At 36.6% G+C, this 24,729-nt stretch overlaps 1 protein-coding gene across 5 annotated transcripts in view; it reads right to left on the bottom strand.

Annotated features, from left to right (window-relative positions):
* Positions 1 to 24,729, bottom strand: part of LOC105468440 (teneurin transmembrane protein 1) — an 839,487-nt gene that overhangs the window by 166,606 nt on the left and 648,152 nt on the right. For all 5 annotated transcript variants that reach the window (XM_071089007.1, XM_071089006.1, XM_024788669.2 and 2 more), the window contains 4 exons: positions 21,321 to 21,506; positions 19,671 to 19,694; positions 17,604 to 17,750; positions 3,077 to 3,293 (listed from right to left, as the gene is read on the bottom strand). In XM_071089007.1, coding sequence (XP_070945108.1) covers positions 3,077 to 3,293; positions 17,604 to 17,750; positions 19,671 to 19,694; positions 21,321 to 21,506 — 574 coding nt within the window. The remainder of the gene's footprint in view (positions 1 to 3,076; positions 3,294 to 17,603; positions 17,751 to 19,670; positions 19,695 to 21,320; positions 21,507 to 24,729) is intronic.

Here is a 24,729-nt window from a genome sequence, read left to right as displayed (position 1 = left end):
TAACTCAGTTGAGTTTGACCAAGATCTTCACCATGGGCAGATTGCACATTCACATGGTTGTTACACCATCACAGGGCACAGAACATACATATTCCATGGGCTTTCACATGTGGGTGCAGCTAACTCAAAATAAGAAGGTCTAGTCTCCCTTGGATGTACAAGGATAAACAGTGTTTTGCAACACTTAGTCACCTGTATGCCACCATCTTTAGCTCCAAAGGTTTCTGATGGTAGCAACACTCAGCAGCAAATCAGCTGTGTGGGTCGCATTTTGCTGTTAGGCAAATGAACCCCTTCAAAATAATTTCTTCACCCGCCTACCCAGCTATCTCTCAATTACGCAGCAAAAACTAGAAAGCAAAGTGGTTTGTTCACCTGATTATGGCACATAAGTGTCCCAGATCTGTCTGAGAGCAATCCTACAGTCTGAGATGTATAAGACCCGTAAGTATTTCAGAGTCAGCTAGTCCAGCTTTCTAAGTAGCCAAAATGGCCCAGCATAGTGGTTTAGAGACTGGCTGTCAGCACCAGTTCAAATTCTGGGTTCAAATTCTGACTGACACTCATTAATTGTGACCCTGAACAAGTCATTTACTTGACATCTCTGTTCTTATTTCCTCACCTGACAAATGGAGATAGTAATAGTACCTACCATATAGAATTTTCGTGAGGATTAAATAACACATGTAAAAGTTTAGCATGAGATCTTTGACATAACAAATGCTCAAGGATAATTTACATGTAGCAAAACGTCCATTTCATGAGTCATTCAATTGTGATCTACAAAGAAAAAGTTCATTAGCACTGATTTGAAGTTTGTAAATGATGTCACTGAAATGTATTAAATTGAACTGGATTTTTAAAGTGTCATCTGGTTTCTAAGTTTCTTGTGTTGACCCAAATACCATTTACCTAGTATAAATTTGGTTCACATCACCAGGTTTATTTAAGGACACATTGAAATGGGGCAGCTGTGGCGTAATGAAAAGGTTACAAGAGTTGCTACAATGCAAGCTTGCTGCATGTGTGATTTGGGGCAAGTTATTTAATCTCTCTGAACCTCAGTTTCCTTATATATAAAATGCACCTAATACAAGTATCTACTTTGCAGGGATAATGTAAGGATAAAATGACATAATGTATGTTTGTTTGCTTTGTAAACTAAAAAGTACTATATAGACGTAAGAGACTGTAGCTATTATGATTTACATACATGTGATCAGAGTTGGACTTATTTTGCCCAAAGATATCCCAAATAAAAATGCATGTGTTGATTTTTTAGAGGAAATAGATTGTTTGTCCTCAGCTACTTTCCTTGCAAAAGGCCTTTGCCTTTTCTGACAGAATGGATATATCTGTAATAGCTGAGACCCCTGGATGAAGGAGACCCATCGTTCTGAATTTAAATGTGACTTGCAGAGCCAAATGATAACTTGGAGCATTTTACAAAAGAATGAGGAAAACTCAATCAAACCAGGATGAGGAGAAGGGCATTAACCACCACAAGTAATTGTTCACTCTGAGTGGCTGGCAAGTGCTGCTGATGCATGAAGCTGAACCGCAGGGGTTTAAGTTTGTCCTCACTTTTATAAGTTTATTGCTCACATGCTCTGCTCTGGGTCACAATGACTTGTCTCTTGTCTTTCTCAGGTCCTGACTTTCTCCCCTTATTTGAGTTTAGTGAGTCATTTAACACATCTCCATGTCATGGAGGTTATTTCTTTCACTTCATTTCATTTTTTTGGATCAACTTTTCTCTGAGTGAAGAAAGCTACAGAGTTGATGTCTTACCTCTACCTTAAGTAGGAAAATAGGGATAATGGCTGCCTTTTGTTCTTTTTGTTCCTCTGGTGTATAAAAAATAAGTCTCGACTATCTAAATAATTACTTTGACTATACCCCATCTGAAAGTCACTGCAGAGTTGTTATTGAAACTGGAAGAAGTACTTCAAAATGGAGATGACTGAATCTCTTGAAAGAAGGAAAACTTTGACTAGATCCCCTGGCAGAAAAGCCCTTTCTTGTGATTCATTGGCATTTGGATTTTGGGTTCTGTCAGAGACCTAAAAAGTCAGAACTACACAATAAAAAAAATTGAAAACTTTTGAGTTTTAATAACAGTTCTAGTATACAACTGAAGGGAAGGGAGTTGAGAGTTTGAAATTTCCATGCACATCTTATTTTTCCCCTTTTCTACTGTGTATAGGTCAAGATGGAGTTGTAATTTTCTTAGATTGTCACTGATATCAATATAAACTCTTGACCAAGTTATTCTTGGGGAATGATAACTCCCACCAGGCTTCAACTGAGGGAGTGGGCTGTAGACAGGAGCTCCTGGACAAATACTTTCCATGTTTCTTAACAATTCCTATTTGCAATAGTCTACAAGGCCAGTAAAATATCGACTTGTGGAATGAATACAGGAGAACATTTTTGTGCCTGGAAATGTTGACTTTAGTGACTTACCTCTAATGCTAATTAGTAAAATATATCATCACTGAAGATGAAGAATAACAATGAGCAAATTCATGTTATTATACTTCATATAAGTAAGTTTATTTTTAAATATTTCTTTGCCTTATGGGTTGGGCTTTGGTCTGAGGTCCTAAGTGACAATTCATGCATTTGAACTTTCCTGGAAGACAGACTTTTCACGAGTCTTGCATTTCACACTAGGATGTCAAACTTATTCAACCCTTTCCTATGGAAACATTTTCCATCATGAAATAAAACTTAAAATTTAGTTTTTGAAATTCAAGATTTTTTCAAGGAATCAATCCAGAAGCTAAACAATAAATTTGCAAATTATACTTCCCTCCTGTTTTTGTTATTAAAAGTCATACTATAAATATACATACACAAACATAAACACATAATTTTATGATACAGAATCTCTAGAAACGAGTTTTTTCCTTAATCAGTAAGGGTTTTGGCTTTCCAGAGAAGTCCTGAAAAAGAAATTAATGTGGATTATGTGGAATGGCAAGTAACCTGATCTTTAGAAGATATTTTCCTTTCATAGTTAAGGAAAAACATGACCATTGTTCATTAAGGAATAAAATAAATATATATGTACCTGCTGTCAAATGACACCTCAGGTGGAATGACATGAGTACTGTCCTTGCCAATGAGGAATTTGATTCGATCAAAGAAAAGTCTTGAAGTGTGCTGAGAGAAGAGAGGTTGGCTTTGCTGAATGAGGTCAAGAGGATCTGGTGAGCCCTGGCAGAGAGGACTCACATAACAGTTGCTTTGTTGACAGCAATCAGGATCCACACAGTCAGTTAAACCATCTGGAAATAAAACCCAAAATCAGTATCGATTATTTAGCTTCAAGAGAAACAATATAGTTTAAAATATACATAAATGGAGAAAAATCTAAAATATAGCCAAAGATAATCAACCTTATTTTGAGTTCAGAACTTGTTAAATTCACATTTTTCATGAATTATCACTCACTCTGAGTTCACATGGCACCCCACAGAAATTCAAACTATTTCGTTCATAAATCTTTCTTTCCTGAATTCTCCCGCATTTATCATCTGGAGAATATAGTTTATATAGTTATTGTTTAGAGTTTGGGTAAACAATTCTGTTAGATATCACTGTTTAGAAATTTCTTCTTCCTCAGTGAGACCATTCTTTCACAATGCCATGATTTCTTGTAAGCACACCTAGCACATCTATAAGCACACAATTAACAAGTACTTGCTACCTGAATTTGTATTTTTAAAAAAATCCTCCCAATATTGTCGTCTACTGGTAATGCTCAAAATAGAGGTTGGGATTCTCATGGTGAAAAAAGGTATTTAGAGCAATGATTTTCAAATGTGTTGTCAATTACCTAGGGAGCTTATAAAATATGCATATTCTTGAGCTCCAACTACTGACTCAGAATTTTTACAGACCAGGATTATGCGTACTTAATCTGGGTGATTCTGAAGCATACTAAAGTTGCAGAACCAGTTTTTAAAGGAATTTATAGAAGGAACTAGAGTTAACATGCCTAATAGCAGTTTTTTGACGCAATTACTATTAAACCTGACATATATGAATGCGATGACTTTCTCTGTTTCATTTTCTGGCCCTTCACCATTTGCTGTAGACTGCTGAATCCACTGCTGTACCACAAAAAAAAAAAAAAAAAAAAAAAAAAAAAAAAGTCATACAAAGGCTTTGTTCTTTGGTAGAGAAATGATGTGGGGAACAGGGATTCTGAGGCAGGGAGACCACTGACAATCTAACAGGTGCAAAATACTGTTAGGTGCTTGGAGAGGTTACGAGATAAAAATACCCTTTTCCTGTTTTCAAGAGCTCTGGGCTTAGTAGGAGAAACAGATATGTAAACAGCTAACTCTTATACTACCAAAAATGTAAGAAGGGCTCTAAGAGAGTTACATGCAAAGAGAAGGGGTTGGAGTGATTAACTGAGCATGCGGACACTTCATTCCATGCCCCATAAGCGAAAAAATTAAAGTCCTTCCTAGGTCCTTAAAGAAGGCAAGTGGTTCTAATTCAGTTGTTTAACAAGGGTAAACATAAAGACACTAATCTTCTTGGCTTGCCTTGGAATAGGAAGGTTCGGATGGATCACCGTCTCCTTAAGGCTGCTGCAGCAGCAAGTTACTGGCACTGGTTTCCTGCAGCTCTTTTGCTTGCTCTCTCTCCCCCACTTGTCTGCTCCCGTGGAGTTAGAGGGGGGTGTACCACAGCTGGGGGCAATGAAAGCGAGGAACACCAAGAGAGTAGACGTTTGGAACAGCAGCCCTAGGGCACCCGGGAAATATTTTTCCCCACATGTGGTCCTTTCAAATTCCCTGTACTGTAGACAGTACTTTGATTTAAAATGCAGTTTGCTTTTTTCTTGCCTTCCCTGTTTGTTCAATGTATTTTTACCCCTGATTTCTATTTCTCTGTATACATATTTCTTTTTCATTGATGACTTTTTAGTGTGAATTTGTTTCAATAAGAAGTTTCTTTCTGCTTCCCCTTTTCCCATCATTCAGCAAATTATATGAACAGATTTTTTACGGATTTTAGATGCCACTACCACCTCTCCCTCCAATACGCTGTTCTCAGCCTCTTATTAGCACATTATCTCTTTACTCTGCTAATTAAACATCTGGATGTGCTGAAAAGCTGGCTAAAATATCAGGCTGATTAAAAGAGTTCTCTGATGCCTGGAATTGGTGCATAATGCACTAAACAATGAAAAACTGCTTTTCAAATGGGCAGTCACTTTCACGTTTTTATTGAATAGTGAATTTGTTATTATTGAGCTAATATATGTGGAAGTATCTAGTGTCATGCCTGGCAAATATTAATGAATGCATTAGTAATAATCACATTGGGCAGTCACAGGTTTCAACCTGTCAACCACAAAATTGCGACTTATTTTTCAAAATAAATAGATTTTAAATAAATACTAATGCCAAAAACGATCTTAAAAAAAACTAAGAAAATCTAAACATAGAACCAATTCATAATTGGGACTCACATTGTCATCTAGTAATGTTCTATACATTCCAAGCTAAAGTTTCATATTTAATAATTGCCTATTATGTAGGGCTGACCCTTTAAGACCTCTGTTTTCTGAGACAACAGCAAGGCTCCTGTTGAGTGTAGAAAGACCTCAGGCAAGCAGACCAATAATGGCATGCAAACCCCATATTATAATTTGTAGGTAAGTCCAGTTCATGGGCAAAGATGAACTTACCAATTATCACATTGGCTAACACCCCATATAGTATGTCTAGACTGTTGCAAAGAAGTGCAAATGACAATCACGCTGAATATGTGCTTTGTTTTTTGGCTATCAACAGTTTTTTTTTTCTAATTGTTCAGAATTGGAAGCTGTGGCACCCTACTGACAGCCAAGCTCAGCGTGGCAGATATGGGCATGTCAAATATTAACTGATTTTTACTTTCAGGGCCTGTTCTCTTCAAAGGAACAAAAATAGTAGGTAGCTAAAAAAGAGGGAGGTTACACTGTCTTGAAGGACTATCTATGGCATTCATTGATCCTAGCTTTGCCAACCAGTTTGGGACTTTGCCAGTTGGCTCAATTGGTGCTGATGAAGCACTGGTTTCTTTGCTTTGTGATCAAGTCATCACTAGTAAACTTTTGCCGACTAATTGTATCCCCGTGGCTGAAAGGGGAAATGGATGAAGGAATATGAGTGATACAGGGGAAACCTGTATTACTTTCTAATCCTGAAAAATGAATTTACAAATATATATGGTTTAGAGACAGCACTTGTATTATCACCTTGATAATAATGGGCAGTTAATTCATGGTAGGTTATACAAAGGGATTTGAAAACACGTATAGATTAGTTAATATTTGCCAGGTGCTAGGTACATCCACATGTATTATCTCAACAAATCCCTTCAACAAGCTTGTTAGGTTGATATTCTCATCCCTATTTTACACATGAAGAAGGGGAGGCTAGATGTAGTTGCAGTGGGAAGTAACCTGGGAGTCATATTAACACCTAGTGTTATGCATGCAAATCACACATTCAACATCATCATCTAAACAGTGTGTACTACTAGTACTGATCTAGGCTGTAGGACTTCCAAGTGCATGACTATATATGTAGGCATTTAGAGCACATGAATTGGTTAAGGTAAAACAAAACAAAACAAAAAGAGACTACATTGGCTCTATTTATTTATTTATTTATTTATTTATTTATTTTTGTGAGAGACTTCCGCTTGGTTGCCCAGGCTGGAGTGCATTGGCATGATCTCTGCTCACTGCAACCTCTGCATCCTGGGTTCAAGCAATTCTCCTGCCTCAGCCTCGCAGGTAGCTGGGATTACAGACACCTGCTACCATGCCCAGCTAATTTTTTGTATTTTTAGTAGAGATGGGGTTTCACCATGTTGGCCAGGCTGGTCTTGAATTCCTGGCCTCAGGTGATCCACCTGCCCTGGCCTCCCAAACTGTTGGGATTACAGGCATAAGCCACCGGGACAGCCCTACTTTGGCTCTAATCTTCATTTGCCACTTACAGTCTGTACGATCCCGGACAAGTCAGTTCCTCATTTGTAAGATGTAAATAACAATACTCACTCTATAGGTTGTTGTAAGTATCACATGCTATAATAAAGATGAGATTGGGTGCATTCAGGGTGGTATAGCCATAGACTGGAGAACATTAGGCTAAGTGAAATAAGTCAGTCATAGAAGGAAAAATACTCCATGACTGCTCTTATATGAGGCGTCTAAGATAGTTAAACATATAGAAGTAGACGACAGAATGGTGGTTACTTGGGGATTCGTTATGGGGGTATAGGGAGTTGTTTAATGGGTATAAAGTCACAGTTATAAGATGAGCAAGTCTGCGTACAACATAGTACTTATAGTTAATAATGAGGTACTGTGCATTTAACAATTTTTTAAGACGGTAAACCTAATGTTAAGGGTTCTTAACACACACACACACACACACACACACACACTTTGCCCCAAAACAAAGGGACAAGAAGAAAACCGTTGGATATAATGGATATGTTTATTACCTTGTTTGTGGTGATGGTAACATGAGTTTATACATAAGTATGTGTAAACTGACCAAATTATTTACATTTATTATGTTCAGGTTTTGTATACCATTTATACCTCAATAAAGTTGGAAAGGTATTCATAAAAAGCTTACTATCTAGTACATAGCTAGCACTTGATAAATGTTAGCTGTTGTTATTATACCAAATTCTAAAACATACAGACTGCAAAGAATCTAAGGATAGAGTCTTAGGGGTAGATGCCAATGGTTTGCAATGGCAGCTTAAAGTGTTCAACCCTACTTCTTTTGAAGTTGCCTTATCACTGGCCAGAGGGCAGTTGACTTCTGTGTAGCATGTTCCAGTTGTTGGAATGTGTTCATGTTATGAACTATGCTTGGTTAGGTTGTCAGGTAGGTAGGATCTTATGTGACTCTGAGTAGACAAACACTAATACTACAGAAACTTTTCATTCATTGGATTTGATTGATTCAGAATTTGTGACCATTTGGACAGGGGCTGGATTTAAGCTTAAGCTTTTCAGCATCTATAGAACAGTGGGTCTGTTGAGCAAATTAGTAGTGAAAATAAAATGGAAGGGCTGATCATTCCAATGACAATGACTCAGTAAAGCAAAATCTTCTTAGACATGTTAGAAAGCCATAAGCAGTGAACTAACTATAAATCATTCACAACTCTTTACTAAAGCAGGCCTCCTACTAGGCACTCCTGTTAGCTTAGTTGTCGCCTTTATATGTATTGAAGGTAAGAGGACTGTATTTCCTCTGGAAATAGTCTATAATTCATATTATTCATTTATTCAGGCTGATTTTCTCCCCTGGATTTTACTGTATTAGGAAAAAGAAAGTGAGAGAGACTCAAGTGCACTCAGGATATGGCCTGCCCAAATCATTACTGTTGCTATAACCACATACCATTAAACTTTTCTGGGTTGGGAAAATACATTGTTCTGCCTCTTGTAACTAGAATGCCACTAATGTTCATGTTCTCCTGGTGCCTACCTGCCATCAATGACTTTTCATATCACTTAGAATAAAAGCCTAAGTCTTGACAATGACTTATTACCTCACAGTCTGATTCTTTGCCATCTCCCTCTTACCTCTCAGATCTTACCTCTTATGATCCACCCCATCTCCTTCCCACTCCTCTGGCTATTCCTTAATTTCCCAATGTCTTGTATCATGACCTTTGCACCTTTGCACACACTATTCCTGGAATGTTCTTCTCTCTGGTATCAACATGGCTTAACTTTCACCTCCTTTGGGTCTTTATTCAGATATCATCTTCTTAGTGAGATTTTCTCTGGCTACCTTATTTAAATTTTCCCCCTGTCCTACAGTCCCTGTCCTTCCTTTTCTTGCTTTATTTTAATTTTTGTTTTTCTAATTTTAAATTTTTGTGGGTACATAGTAGGTGTATATATTTATTGGATACGAGATATTTTGATACAGGCATGCAATGTATAATAATCTCATCATAAATGATGTGGTATCTATCCCCTCAAACATTTATCCTTTGTGCTACAAACAATGCAATTATACTGTTTTAATTATTTAAAAATGCACAATTAAATTATTGATTGTAGTCACCCAGTTGTGCTATCAAATAGTAGGTCTTGGCCAGGCGTGGTGGCTCATGCCTGTAATCTCAGCACTTTGGGAGGCTGAGGTGGATGGATCACCTGAGGTCAGGAGTTCGAGAACAGCCTGGCCAACATGGAAAACTCCGTCTCTACTAAAAATACAAAAATTAGCCGAGCGTGGTGGTGGGCACCTGTAATCCCAGCTACTTGGGAGACTGAGGCAGGAGAATCACTTGAACCCAGGAGGCAGAGGTTGCAGTGAGTTGAGATAGCACCATTGCACTCCAGCCTGGGCGACAAGAGCAAAACTCCATCTCAAAAAAAAAAAAAAAAAAAAAAAAAAAAAAAAAAAGTAGATCTTATTCATTCTTTCTAACTATCTTTTTGCACCCATTAACCATCCCAAATTCCCCTTTAAATCCCCATTACCCTTGCCAGCCTCTGGTAACCATCTTGCCTTTTTTTTAAAAAACAAAAAACAAAAAACAAATTTTCTCCATCACATTTACCACCTTCTATCATAATATGTATTTTTAAAATTTGGTTTAACTTCTGCCTCTTGTAACTAGAATATAAGCTTTATGGAAGCATGAATTTCATCTTTTTTATGTATTGCTATTTCCTCAATGACTAGAACAGTACCTGGCTTAAAGTAAGCATTCAAGGCCCGGCACGGTGGCTTACGCCTGTAATCCCAGCACTTTGGGAGGCTGAGTCAGGCAGATCACTTGATGTCAGGAGTTCAAGACCGGCCTGGTCAACATGGTGAAAACCCACCTCTACTAAAAATACAAAAATTAGCCGGGGGTGGGGGAGTGTGTGACGGGGGTGGCATGCACCTATAGTTCCAACTACTTGGGAGGCTCAGGCAGGAGAATAGCTTGAATCTAGGAGGCGGAGGTTGCAGTGAGCCGAGATTGCACCATTGCACTCCAGTCTGGGTGACAGAGCGAGACTCTACCCCCCTCAAAAATTGAACATTCATTATATATTTGAATAATGAATAAACAGATGCCATAAAAGTCCTATTTCGATGACATTTGTAAATTTGCCTAGAGATTAATAAATATCCAACTAATATACCAAATTATGTTATTAATAGATGCTTCATTGATAACACACTTTTATCACCCACTTCAAATGACTGTATTTCAACTATTTTCTCATTCATTTTCATCACTGCAAAGTAGGCAGATGTCAAGTATTAGTAGCCTTAGTTGGCAGATAATGTGATGGACCCAGTCATGCAGTGGTGAACAGTTACAGAGTTGAGATTTTCTACTTTGCAGTTGCATCTGGAGGCACTTGGGCAGTTTAGGCTCTTACAACTAAGTGATGATCCATTAATAAATGGGTTGCTTAGAAATTAAAGGGGTATGGTGAGAAAAGAATAATTAGAAATATGCTTTCTGATGCCAAGTCTTTTGTCTCCAACCAAATCTCAAAAGTAAATGTGAAGATGTCTGACTCTTAAATAGAGTAAATGTTATAAATTCATTGTTCCTTGTCTTTCATTTTCCTATTTATTAAACACTGAAGCATGCTGGTGCCATTCCAAACATGAGGCTCATTGATCCATGAGCTTATATGTGTTCATAACTCACCCGTGGTACTGTTTTCTAGATCCAGAAACACTACATAATAAAAGAGACTTGCAAATAGCTATTGCTCTTAATGAGTGGTGACTTGTTATGAAGAATTATTCCTGGAAGATCATTCTCTTTTAGGCAATTAACTTATTGATTTTACCAATGAATATGAATATAGACCACTGGAAGAGTTTATACCACAGAAGCTTGGACAAACGTGATAAATACTTAAAAGATCAGAGAAAAAAGGCTGTTTGGATTAAACACTCTTACTCTACATTTTTTGAGCCTTCTTGAAAATATTTCCACAATATCAGAGACCACTTTCCTTCCTCCATAAATAGAGTGAATGAAATGGAATCTTTGTATGGTAACTGAAGATCTTATAAAACAATGTTCTGTATGATCTGGCCCCTGCCTACTTTTCCATATTAATCTCTTCCTCACTCATGTTCCAGCCACAAAGACTTGCTTTTTACTTTAGAGCCTAGTACATTTCCACCTCAGGGCATATGTACATGCTATTTCCTCTGCCTGGAACATTCTTCCCCTGACTCATGTGAGGCCTCTCTCACCACCCAGACTAGGTCAGGTCCCCATGCACATTTATAGAATAACACAATTTTAAAATTATAAAATTTTTCTAGCACTCTTCACAGTTGTAAATACATAGCTATGAGGGATCTTCAAAAAGTTCATGGAAAATGTGTATCATGAGAAAATTATGCAAGGAGTTCAAATTTTTTTTTTTGCACTAAAATAAAGTCATATTAACTTGTTGTAACACATCTGAACAGGATCTAGTTTGAGCCACTAAGAAGGATAAGACATCAGTTTGAAAAGAGTCCCTGTCAGAGCAACATGAATTTTGCTAAAATTGAAGCAAGAACAAACATCAAATTTATGATGAAACTTGGGTGGAAGAATGATGACATCACTGATGCTTTATGAAAAGTTTATGGGGACAATGCCCCAAAGAAATCAGCAGTTTACAAATGGATAACCCATTGGAAGAAGAGACAAGACGATGTTGAAGATGAAGCCTGCAGCAGCAGGTCATCCACATCAATTTGTGAGGAAAAATTAATCTTGTTTGTGCTCTAATTGAAGAGGACCAATGATTAACAGCAGGAGCAGTTCCGACACCATAGACATCTCAATTGGTTCAGCTTACACAATTCTGACTAAAAAATTACAGTCAAGCAAATTTTCCACTTGATGAGTACAAGACTGTTACTCCCAGACCAGCAGCAGACAAAAGCAGAACTTTCAATGGAAATTTTAAATAAATGGGATGAAGATCCCAAAGCATTTTGTTGAAGAATTGTAATAAGAGAGGAAACGTGGCTTTACCAGTATGACTCTGAAGACAAAACACAATCAAAACAATGGCTACGAAGAGGTGGACGAGGTCCAGTCAAAGCAAGAGTGGACTGGTCAAGAGCAATGGTTATCCCAGCACTTTGGGAGGCCGAGGCAGGCGGATCACTTGATGCCAGGAGTTCGAGACCAGCCTGGCCAACATAGTGAAAACCCATCTCTACTAAAAATACAAAATTTAGCCGGGGGGAGGGGGGGACAGGGGTGGCATGCACCTATACTTCCAGCTACTTGGGAGGCTCAGGCAGGAGAATAGCTTGAACCCAGGAGGCAACAGCTGTTTGGAATTCTCAAGGCATTTTGTTTGTTGTCTTTTTGGAGGGCCAAAGAATGATAACATCTGCTTATTATGAGAGTGTTTTGAGAAAGTTAGCCAAGGGTTTAGCATAAAAACACCCAGGAAAGCTTCACCAGAGAGTCCTAATCCACCATGACAATGCTTCTGCTCATTCCTCTCATTAAACAAGGGCAATTTGGAAGAGTTTCAAAGGGAAATCATTACTCATTTACCTTACTTACAGTCCTGATTTGGCTCCTTCTAATTTTTTTTTGTTTGTTTCCTAATCTTAAAAAATCTTTAATGGGCACCCATTTTTCTTCAGTTAACAATGTAAAGAAGACTGGTTAAGTTCCCAGGACCCTCAGTTATATCAGGATGGACTCATCCCTTACAAAATTGTCTTGAACTTGATGTAGAAATAAAGTTTATACTTTTGTTGAGAAACAAAGTTTATATTTTTAAATATTTATATTTTAAGTCCCCTTCTCCATGAACTATTTGCAGTCCCCTCATATTTGTGTGGGTTGTTTAATATCTATCTGCCTTGCTAGACCATAAGCTCCATGAAGGCAGAAACTTGTACTGTTTATCATTTTCTCCCCAGTGCCAAGCACAACAGTTGGCAAGAAGTAGTAATGAATTAATGGAAAACTGGGTACTTAATGTGAAATGTTTGGCTGAAAGGTAAACATTTGAGTGAGACATTTGGATCATCACCATCCAATATAACTTTTCCTAAAGATGAGAATGCTCTAGTACTGTGCTGTCTAGTACAGTAGCTACTAGTCTCGTGTGGCTATTGAGCACTTGAGATGTGACTAGTGCAGTTGAGAACCTAAATTTTTTATGTTATTTAAGTTAAATTTAAATACATGTGGCCAGTGACTACCATACTATATAGTGTAGATTTTGATGACTGCAAATATTTAGATATTGGATAGTCTGCACATTTAGCTAAACATTATAAAAAAGTTTTAAATTTTTTCTAAGTCAAATTTATTGTTTTTTTTTCCTATTATGGTTTCTTTTCTTTTTATGTTTACAAAGTGCTTTCTCATTGTAAGATGTATCACCTATTTTTTAAAAATTCTGTTTGTTTTCTTTTAATTTTAACTCATTAATCCAGTTGAAATATTTTTATTTATCTTATTCTTTAGTATATGGTATGAATTAAAAAATCTAAGGCATTTTTCTTAAGAGTTGTCCCATTTATTTAATAATGCTTATTTTCCCCATTGATTTTTGATGCCAGTTTTATAATATACTAAATTTTGTACTTGGGTGTGTTCTAGAGCTTTTATTCAGTTGCATTAATCTGTCTATTCTCACATCAGTACCACTTTGCTTTAATTATCATAGCTTTCAAATATGCCTTAATGTCTGATAGTTCTATCTTCCTTTCACTATTATGTTTTAGCTATTCTGACTCAGTTAATATAATGTTCAAACTTTTTTCTGATGTTAATTCATACGTGCATGTAATGTATGGTGATCATATGTAACAAACTCCAAATTAGGACACATAATTAACAAATGAAAATGTGGTAACCATAATAAGTTTTTTCCTCCAAGTATAGGGTTGTGCATGTGGTAGGCGCTTCTTGATTAAAGAGATGAATGAGGTCAAGACATTTCCTAGGTTTGTGACTTCTATAGTAATTAGCTCTTATATATATAACACGTAAGATAGCTTTCCTTTTTTGCACTTAAGAAAAAACATCGAAATGTTATTTCTTCTCTGTTCTGTTTTTACTGTTCAAGGAGCTTTTAGGTAGTTTCTGGACCAGCGGTGTCACCCACATATTCAATGCAGCCCAATTAGTTACTGAGAATCACAATGCATTGAATCAGAGTGTAACTAAAGTCAAAGCTGCAGGAAGTAGCAGCAATACTAATGAGTATTCAAAACTGATTAGAATGCAAAAAATTTCCACCATTCTTTAAGTATCAGTTATAATATGGAGTAATCAGGTAGCAGCTACTTGAAGCAAATGCTTGAAAGTGATTTTTTTTTGATTGGGAAGATTTCTTAAGAATTGCATTTTTAAAATTAGGACCACTTTTTCCCAAAAAGGTTCAATTGGTACTTTCTAATGTAATTAAAACACACACATATACACACATGCACAAACAAGTATATTAGTATTAAAATTAAGCAAATATTAATAATTAGTCATATTTAACTAAATGAAACCAGCCATTATGGATAGCTGGAAAGCTGAGACTACCAAATGAAGGGCATTTAATGTATTCTTAGGGGGTAATGTTTGAACAGTATAAAAATGGAATTATTGGTCTAAAATCTTAGTCATGGGGCTTTCAGAGTTTATTCAATCTATCTTTCCATCTCAAAGTTGAACTGAATCTACATTTATCATCAATATCATCTTAATCCTACTATAGGGAAAAATGGTGATTGGAAATCTCAAGGAGCCTTCCCCCCTGCTCCCTAAAGAGACAATCATAAAAATATACTGAGCTCATATCAAAGTCTTTGATATTTAATTTGCATATAGAGACATATTTTTAAGGAATGTTCACAGGTCAATACACATTCAGTGAAATCTTCTATGTCTTCTGAATCTACATAGACCACAGGCATTGAGAATTGATAATTCATTAATTCATTAATATTTAATTGATCCATTCTTTAAACATTTTGGCTGCCTTGAGATGACCTTGAGGCCATAAAAAATGGTGATAATTAAATATTTAATTATTTTTATTACTTTACTAAGGCAGGAAACGTTGGCTCAACCTTAACTGAGCCAGAAATTATAATTGCATAGGTTGTTAATGTGTTTTCTGAGCATAACATTTTTAATCAATACATAACTGAGAAATTCCTATTATTATATCAAATTCTTTTTAGAATGAAGCAGACCACCTAGGTTTACATCCAGGACCTATCATTTGCTTACTATGTGATTTTTAACAACTTACTTGACTTCTCTGTGTCTCAGTTTCCTAATTTGTAAAGTAGTGTTAATAGTAGTTCCTAGCCAGGTGCAGTGGCTCACACCTGTAATCCCAACACTTTCAGAGGCTGAGGCAGGCAGATCCCTTGAGCCCAGGAGTTTGAGATGAGCCTGGGCAGCATGGTGAAACCCCTTTTCTATTAAAAATACAGAAATTAGCCAGGCGTGGTGGTGTGTGCCTGTAGTCCCAGCTACTCAGGAGGCTAAGGTGGAAGGATTACCTGAGCTCTGGAGGCAGAGGTTGCAGTGGGCTGAGATTGTGCCACTGCACTCCAGAATGGGAGACAGAACAATACCCTGTCTCAAAAAAAAAAAAAAGTTCCTACATAATGGGGATTAAATGAAATAATTCACGTAAGGGGCTCAGCACAGGGCCTGGCACATAGTAAATCCTGAATACAAGTGAGATACTATTATTTTCAACATATTGGGAATATAACAATGGGCGATGGGTCATGCTTAACATGTAACAAGAAAACCATATACAGAATATAATTAGGTGTTTGATTGTATGGTGCATATTATCAACACCATGGGTGATTAAGGAGATGGATGTCAGAAGTTTCCCGGGAGATATGGTTTGAGACTTAAAGTATGGACAGAGAATAATGGGTGGAGAAGGCATGAAGACGTTCCAGGTAAAAGGCATATAATGAAAATGACAAGAAGGAAAGTGAAGATGAGTCTTAGAGGACCATAAACATAAACTAAATAGTTTATCAGTGGATCGTTAGATTAAAAACTTCTCTCCAGTTTCCAAAACAAGGTTTTCAAGTTATATGGGTAGTAAACAGTCTCTTCAGAAAATAGTCTCTTCTAAGTGTGTGTGTGTGTGTGTGGTGTAGTTTACTATCTTTCAAGTGGCTCACTTGAACTATCTCATGTAATCCTTATTACAACCCTATTAGACAGTGTGTGTCTAATTATTCAATCTATCTTTCCATCTCAAAGTAGAACTGAATCTATATTTATCATCAATATCATCTTAATTCTACTATAGGGAAAAATGGTAATATCATTTAATATCATCAACCCCATTTTAGAAATAAGGAAATTGAAGCATAGAGATATCATAAAACTTGCCCCAAATCATGCAGTTAGTATAAGAGCCAGAGCTAGTATCTGAATCCAGACAGTTTGACTTCAAATCTCTGTGTTCTTAATCACAAAGTTGCCACCACTTAATTTTGATAAGGTCTTAAAACTTTTAAAGGTTAACTGTTAGCCAGAACAAGTAAAGGAAGAAACTCTTACACTGCAATTTGATGCTTAAGCCATGACTGCTACCTTATTAATATAAGTCTGCCCCATGTCTGAATTCAAATGACAAGGAATGCAATTGTCTAAGCAGATATAGAAATATGAGGAGTCAAATTTAATAATATATTTCAGTTTAAGCTAATATACAGAAATTAAATTTTTTTTTGTTAATTTTATGTTTCATCAAGTAGAAGGTATATGGAAAGTGAGGATTTGTTGTTTTAGGCTCATTCAGAGGTGGTTTGGGCAGTTTTGATGTCTGATCGTACAGTATGTTAGATGTTTTGTTGGCTTTCCTAAGAGAAGTGGTAACTCTGAGGTCTTGGAGCCACATACGGTTTTAAAAAATATCATGCGCAGCTCCTTGATTAAATATTTAAAATTCTACCAAAAATTGTCTTGATGCTATGTCCTCTGAAAGGTATAAAGTGTTACTAAAAGGTAGACACACAAGAGGGAGTTCCAAATAACTAACAACAAAGAAAAATATTTTAGTGTGTCTAGTGCAAACCATGCTAACATCAGACAACTTGAATAGTGGTATGTTAATTTAATTTGATATGATAAATGCCATGGGTATGGAAGGTAGCATGGTGTAGTAGTTGAGAAAATATGCTCTGAAATCACATAGTGCTAAATTGGAGACTTGGCTCTGCTACTCTCTAGCTATGTGATTCTGGATAAGTCACTTACTATCCCCACCCAGAGCATTAATTTTCCCATCTACAAGTAGGGAAAATAGTAGCACCTAAGCCTCATAGGGTTATTGTGAGAATTAAATGATACATAACACGTGCAAAAAAAATTGGAGTACTGCCTGGTCATAGTAAATATTCAGTAAGTAATTTCTTAATGTGATTGAGACTAAAAGGTAGCATTACCCTATATAACTCAGTATCATTTATACTAGAGATTCCTAATTTTCACCCTTGGCCAGGTTGATTACCACTGTGCTAGAGGCTGGGCTATTCCTTTCTTACGTGAACATTTTATAAATGACTCACCTCCATCATTGTCCAAGTTATCTCCACAAAGCATTTCCATGACAACATTGCAGCCTGTCCCACTCCAACCCACCTGGCACACACAGTGCCAACCATTTTGATCCAGGGTACATCGTCCATTTCCAAAGCAGAGTCCTGGGCAGCCATCTGAAAAGACATCAGAGAGTAACCATCACAGAGACATCAGAGTGGGATTGGCAAACAATGATGTATTTGCCTATAGGGAAGCATCTAATCATCTGGGCCCCATTCAGATGAGGTGTTGAATAAATGGAAGAGGAGCTTGCTTGCTTGCAAAACCTTCCCAGGGAACTTGTTATCCCTTACTCTGCAGTGGTTTTCCTTAGAGAGCCAATTAAGCTTTATTAATGCTAACCCCAATTCCCAACCCCTGGTTCACATAGGAAGAAAACTATGGCAGAAGCAAAAATTCTTTTTTCTTTTCAATAAACATATCTCCTCATCTCAATCAAAACTATATGGATGACACTGTATCTAGTTATGGCCAATATGTTGGGAAAAGATAGCAGTCCCTGTGAAGAAAAACTTTCCCTTACTACTTCTAGCTTGTGCTGATTTTCCCTTGTGATGTATTGCTTCAGAACTTAAGTATGTTGGTATACAGTTCAGACCACACCATTAAGTATTTTTTCACATGGTGCCTTAGAAATGTGCTGTAGTTGCTTCATATTTATTCACCTTTTCTCTTCAAGATTATTATTCATCTGCGGGCTAAGGATTGAAATCTTTACTTCTATGGTATCTCTCTCAAAAGCTTGCATGATATTATGCTTGTAACAATAATATTAAATGTTAAATAAGGGTTTATGGAATTAATACATGCTAGATTTAGACTTTCTGAATTATAGAAAACTGGAAAATATCGAGTCAAGAGGAAAGTGTAGCATTTAAATAACTTTTATTCATTGATGAAGCATCAACACTGACAATGGTTCCTCTTTAGACTTTAAATTTCTCAGGGATGCCCTACTCTTTGTACCCGTAGTTTGGAGTTCAGCTCTGGCAAAGGGTAACTTCACATGTGCCACATGCGCAGTGGGCAGATGAATGGAGAAAGCAACTATAATGCTACTGGGTGTTTTCCTAGTAGCAACACAGGACCAGACCTGAATTTTACAGGGAATAGTCCAGTCAATATTCATTTCAGTTTCTTTCTTTGAAATAAAATTCCAAAAGCATAAAGAGCAAAACAAAAAACAAACAAAAAACAAAAAAAAATTTTTAAAAATCTGTAGAAGTAATCCAGTGTTCCTTCTAAATAGTTTTCCAAACAACTATCAATAGACTAGAGGAAGAAAAAATTTAAAAATAAAATGAGAGATGGCTGTTAGAAAATATGGAAAGCTTTATGTATGTAATATACTCATTACATGGCATATGATGAACATACATACGTTTGAGAAGGGAAATTTTGTAGTTCTATTCTAATGGATATGCAATAGATAATTAAGATGAAATAAAGAATAATTTGGGACATATTAAGCTTCTGAAGCTGAGGTAGTGAAAGGCACTAGGATATCTGGCAGAAAAACCTTTGCTGTCTCTGTTAAAGGAAGCTCCCTGGAGGGATGTATGATGGGATACTTCTAGGAGGATAATTCTCCTGCCCTTGTAAGGACTTAGGAGTCCTTGTATATGGACTTGGAGCTACATTGTTATGTTAAAGAAAAAGTTCATCCTCTGAACCAAATTATTTAATAATTATTAAAGTATTAAAATTATTTAATAATTACCTGTGTTACACACACAGATCCAGACACACACACATATACAGAACTCAATATAAAGACAAGAGAAAATAGTCCTTAAAACTGCTTATCAGTCCATTCTATACTATGGCAAAAAGTGACTCTTCGATGTTGAAAAAACAAATTACCTTTTAGTGTGACAATTTTAGCATGAAACTGAGAACACTATATTTAAATAAGATTGCCAAAAATAAAAACAAACAACACAAATGGCAAAACACACCACCCTTTCTTTCTCACATGCATATTTTCTTTTAAAAATATATTTCTGTTATAAAATTAGTGAGAAAAATCTTACCTCGGACAGCGTCTAAGTAGTGAGCTAAAAGGGAGGGGAAAAGAATGATCAAACGAGTTTCTGACTATATGACAAATGAATTTCAGACTAAAGCTATACAATATGTACTAATCATCTGTTGCCTAGGAGGAGAACAGCAAACTGTGAACTGCTGAAATGCCTGCAGCTCAAAAGTTGGGTACATGGGTCTGTGTAGTCTGTGAATAATATTTTCTGTGAGAATGATATTAATGGCATTTTTTCAAGAAACTCTATTAGGCTTCCTAAAAAGTGTCATATTTCATTAGAAGTATAAGAAGTATACTGCATTTTCACATTTCAGTAATAACTTCTGTGAAAGAGCACTGGCTTCAACTTCTTATTAGTAATATCTTTAGAAGGGAGTTCTGGAGTAAACACCTATGGTAATCATCACAATATTTAAATCCTCTTATGTAAAGGCAATAAACCTACTGTAGTACAGGAATGTAACTACTTAAGCTACACATCTGAATCTCACCCCTCTCCGCCTTTTTAATGAATCTTAAATATTTCCCACAGTCGCAGAACAAGACTTACTGTACCTTTAGTAGAGAAGTAATGCAGTTTATGAAGATTATATGTTATATGTATTATATATATTATACATTACTTTGGCAAGTTCCAACCATTATAAGAAAATACTTTCACCTAAAAATGAAAGCTGTAGTATAGTCTAGTGAGGGAAAAGCCTACAAACAATGAATTGGGCATCCAGAGGCCCACATTTGCCTTTGCTCTGCAGGAATTTTCTGCGTAGTCAAGGAATGCCACTGGAACACTCTATGACCCACTTTCTTTAGTTGAACAATGGGAATCATACTTGTTACTCTGTATTAGTGACAACCTTTCTATGCAAAGGTTTGTTGCATAGAAACCTTTGTGGTGGATAGAAATATATGTTAAGGGCTTTGCTTTTTTTTTTTTTCAGAAAAAGAAAGTGTTTTATAACTGAAATATTTATTTTTAATATCTTTTATAGTGTGAAGATCACATGATCGATTAATTATTACATAAGCTTTTCCGTATTCACAGATCATTTTCCCTTTGTGAAATTAGCAATAAGGGGTGAAGAGAGAGTGGTGGCTTCAGGACCAACTCTCTACACTACCAGATAAACAATTCAACACAAATGTTCTATTGATGATAGGTCAGAAGTGGCTTCCTCATATACATTAAAGACAGCCTATAATGATATTGAATGGCCCCTGTTAAAGTAGTCCCATTTAATGAAATTGCCTCTAAGTGCTTTCAACCAAAACAACCTATACTTTTCAAAAGGAAAAAACGGGCAGAGAATGTTATCTTCACAACAAAAGCACTTTTCTTATTAACTAATGACACTTTATTCCAATGTAACATCTTTCACTTGAGTAACTCAAAGCACTTGAAAGCAGAAAACATAAGGAATGCTGAAGTAATAAGAAATGAAACAACACAAAAAATAAGTAGAATATCATCGACAAAAGAAGAAACTTATCAGTTCACAAAACTTTAAAACTTGTAACCAACCCTCCTTGTCCTCCTCTACTCCAACCTCAAATTCTACTAAATGCCTAGTGATTGACTCACTAGACTGCTCTTAACTTCAACTAATTCAATTTACTTTGATTAAAGTATGGTGGTACTTACCAATTGTGCAGTGGTCGCCCTCCCATCCAGGGCTACACTCACATTTTCCATCTTTGCATTGGCCATGCTCAGTACAATGAGAATGACAGGAGCGTTCCTCACATGTTGGTCCTACCCAGCCTTCTTCACACTGGCAAATTCCTCTTGAGCAGACTCCATGGCTACCACACTCCATGGTACACAGCTCTGTGGGGAATTCAAAGAAGATATATTAACATATTTTGTTAAAACCAGCATCCATTCTTCCAAAAAACATTAGAATTACCAAAAATCCCAGTCTATATTTATATTTTATTTATTATTTTAATAGAGATGGGGTCTTGCTATGTTAACCAGGCTGGTCTTGAACTTCTGGCCTCAAGTGATCCTCCCATCTTGGCTTCCCAAAGTGCTAGGATTACAGATGTGAGCCACCATGCCCTGCCTATACTTATATTTTAAACAAAATGTTAACAAACAATTTATATAAACAAGATGTCACAAAGATCTCTAGCATCTGAATGAATGTGCAAGAAACTCTAAAAAGAGGTAGTTAAGTCTCTAAGAATAATATAAAACTCTAAGCCAAACTGATTTTGAGAAGTCTATAAAATGACAACGGCATTCAAGGCTTAGAAATGAGATTAATGACAAACAAATGCCAAGTGGGTTTCACTAAAAATTCATTAAGATCACAGATAATGTTGCAGGGATTTTACGATACTATAAGATATCACTAGGGGAAAAAAATCCTAATAAAACAGTGCCCTAACTTCATTCAGAAAGACAAGTTCATTAATTGGAAAGATAATAACTTTCTAATAAAATTCAAAATATGAAAAAGGTAAAGATGTCAATGATGACAACCAGCTGGTTTCCCTGATCATACTAACAATATTTGCATTTATTTTAAGCATATAAAATTAACCCTGGTTGATTAAAGTACACATCCTTCTTATCTTCAAATGCTACTCAGTATTTAGACAGTATAATAATGATGATGTGTACTGGCTCTGCTGAGTTTCTTTCCTTTATCACTTTGACTTTTTGTTGAGAAATGTTGAATATTAATAAAGTCATGACAGTAGATAAACCAACATAAAAGCAGGGAAGCCTCTTTCGTGATCTAATTCCCTTGCTGGAGGAAGAGAAGTAGGATAAAAACCTACGGGAAGAATGAAATATGTTTTGGGAACAATAGGCCACATATTCCTGAAAGGAAAAGAGGGTGTTCTGGAAGCCGGATTGTCTCTTCCACAGTCTCAAATTCTGAAACTAGTTTAATATATTTAGAGGCATTGATATTAATATACTCCACAGATAGCAAAGTTATTTTTCAGTAGACGACAATATTCTTTTGAAAAAGCCATGATTATGAGTTTTATTATAATCTGGATCAATTTGTTCATAAGTTTACTCATAAGCATTCTTTGAAGGTCAGGGTATGATGGAAAGAGTAGTGGATTTGAAATAAAGATAACTGCATCCCTGATTCCTCTGCTTAGTACCTATGGACCCTTAGGCAACTTACTAACATATTGTCTTAATCTCTGTTTGTGTAAGAATGCAATAAAAGTAATAACACTTATACCTCACAAGGCTGTTGTATAGATTTGAAATATAGTTTAGAGATGTAATCAATAGGACTTGCTCAAAATTGGATATAAGGGATGAAGGAAAGGGAAAAATAAAAGTTTGGCTTAAACAAATGGACAGATAATGCTGTCATTAATGAAATGAGAAAGGCTAAGGGAAAAATAAGGGTGGAAGATCAAACAGATTAACCTTAAGATATATGTAAAAAGCCAAGTGAAAATGTCAGTGCAACCAGTAGGATATATGATTCTGACAGGCCAGGGCTAGAGATATAAAATTGGCCATCTTTAGCATATAGGTGGTATTTAAAGGCATGGAAATAACTGGTTGATATCCCTAAAGAGGGAATAGAAGAGCCCTGAAGAAAGATCAGGTAGAAAAAAGAGGAACCATCAAAGGAAACTGGGATGGAGAAGGCGGTGAATGATAGGAAGAAATCCAGGAGATTGTGGTGTAATTAAAGCCCAAGAAGACACTTTTTAATAAAGGAGTGTTTAACTACATCTAATATTGCTGAGAGGTCAAGTAAGGCACAGCCAGAGAAGTGCCCATTGGATTTATCAACATGGAATTTGTTGATGACTTTAGGAAGAGCTGTACTGACAAAGGTGTAGTTGAAAATCCAAATTGGAAGGGGTGGAAACGTGAATGGAAAGCTGTACAGGGTATCATCAGGTTGTGAGAAAAGTCTAGGACACAGAAAAACGTATCTTAAAAAGGTGGGCCTTGGCTTAAAAAGTGGTAGCTCAGGTAGAATTATCCTGAAAGAACCCCTGGTCCCGAATCTTGGTCTGAATCTCTGATAATTTGTATTTATAATTTCAGTTCTTGCAGTAAGGCTGATATTATCATTCTGTTCCCCTTCACGGCCTCCCCCCAAGACATTAAAAACTGAACTGAAAGGGCCTTTATAAGATTAGGCGCTAATTGGTTAAAGCTAGTCAAGACAGTTCTGACTAGAATAGTTAGAAGCAAACACTTTTCATATATTGCTTTGTACAACTATAAATGTTAGACATAGAGGAGTATGACATTCTGATTTCTGTCTGAAAAGTAATAGAACTAGATGAACAGTATTGGCCAAATAGCAGACTAGGCTATTTTCAAACTATCTCTATATAAACCATTAGAAATGTTGGATATAATGTAACAATTTTTTTTTTTTTTTTTTTTTTTTGAGACGGAGTCTCGCTCTGTCGCCCAGGCTGGAGTGCAGTGGCCGGATCTCAGCTCACTGCAAGCTCCGCCTCCCGGGTTCGGGCCATTCTCCTGTCTCAGCCTCCTGAGTAGCTGGGACTACAGGCGCCCGCCACCTTGCCCGGCTAGTTTTTTGTATTTTTTAGTAGAGACGGGGTTTCACCGTGTTAGCCAGGATGGTCTCGATCTCCTGACCTAGTGATCCGCCCGTCTCGGCCTCCCAAAGTGCTGGGATTACAGGCTTGAGCCACCGCGCCCGGCCTAATGTAACAATTTTTTAAATTGCATGTCTTGGCTCACAAAAAAAGAGAAATCTTCAAGTGCCAGAAGCAAAGAGGATGCTAAAAGCCAAAGCAGTCAATCCTCTAGTAGTCTTGAGAGCTATTATACCCAATTACGACTAGGGGTTTGGGTACTTATGTCCACAAAGAAAAAAGAGATGAGGTATTGGACCCATTTCAGATGGGGAGTTGGACTAAATCTCCAGCATAAAGTTGGAGACACTTGAAAGGCTGCAATTTCAGTAAGATGGTGAGTAATAAACTGGACCCACTAGCCCAGAGAGATGACAAAGCACTGACTATTGAGTACAAAATAATAATAATAATAAATCTGGAGCTAGGATAAATGTAGAAAT

Source organism: Macaca nemestrina, chromosome X (assembly GCF_043159975.1).
Source record: "Macaca nemestrina isolate mMacNem1 chromosome X, mMacNem.hap1, whole genome shotgun sequence".
In the NCBI taxonomy this organism is placed as follows: Eukaryota; Metazoa; Chordata; class Mammalia; order Primates; family Cercopithecidae; genus Macaca; species Macaca nemestrina.
The sequence above is the reverse complement of the archived record's forward strand: the minus strand, read 5'-3'. Positions and strand labels throughout refer to the sequence as shown.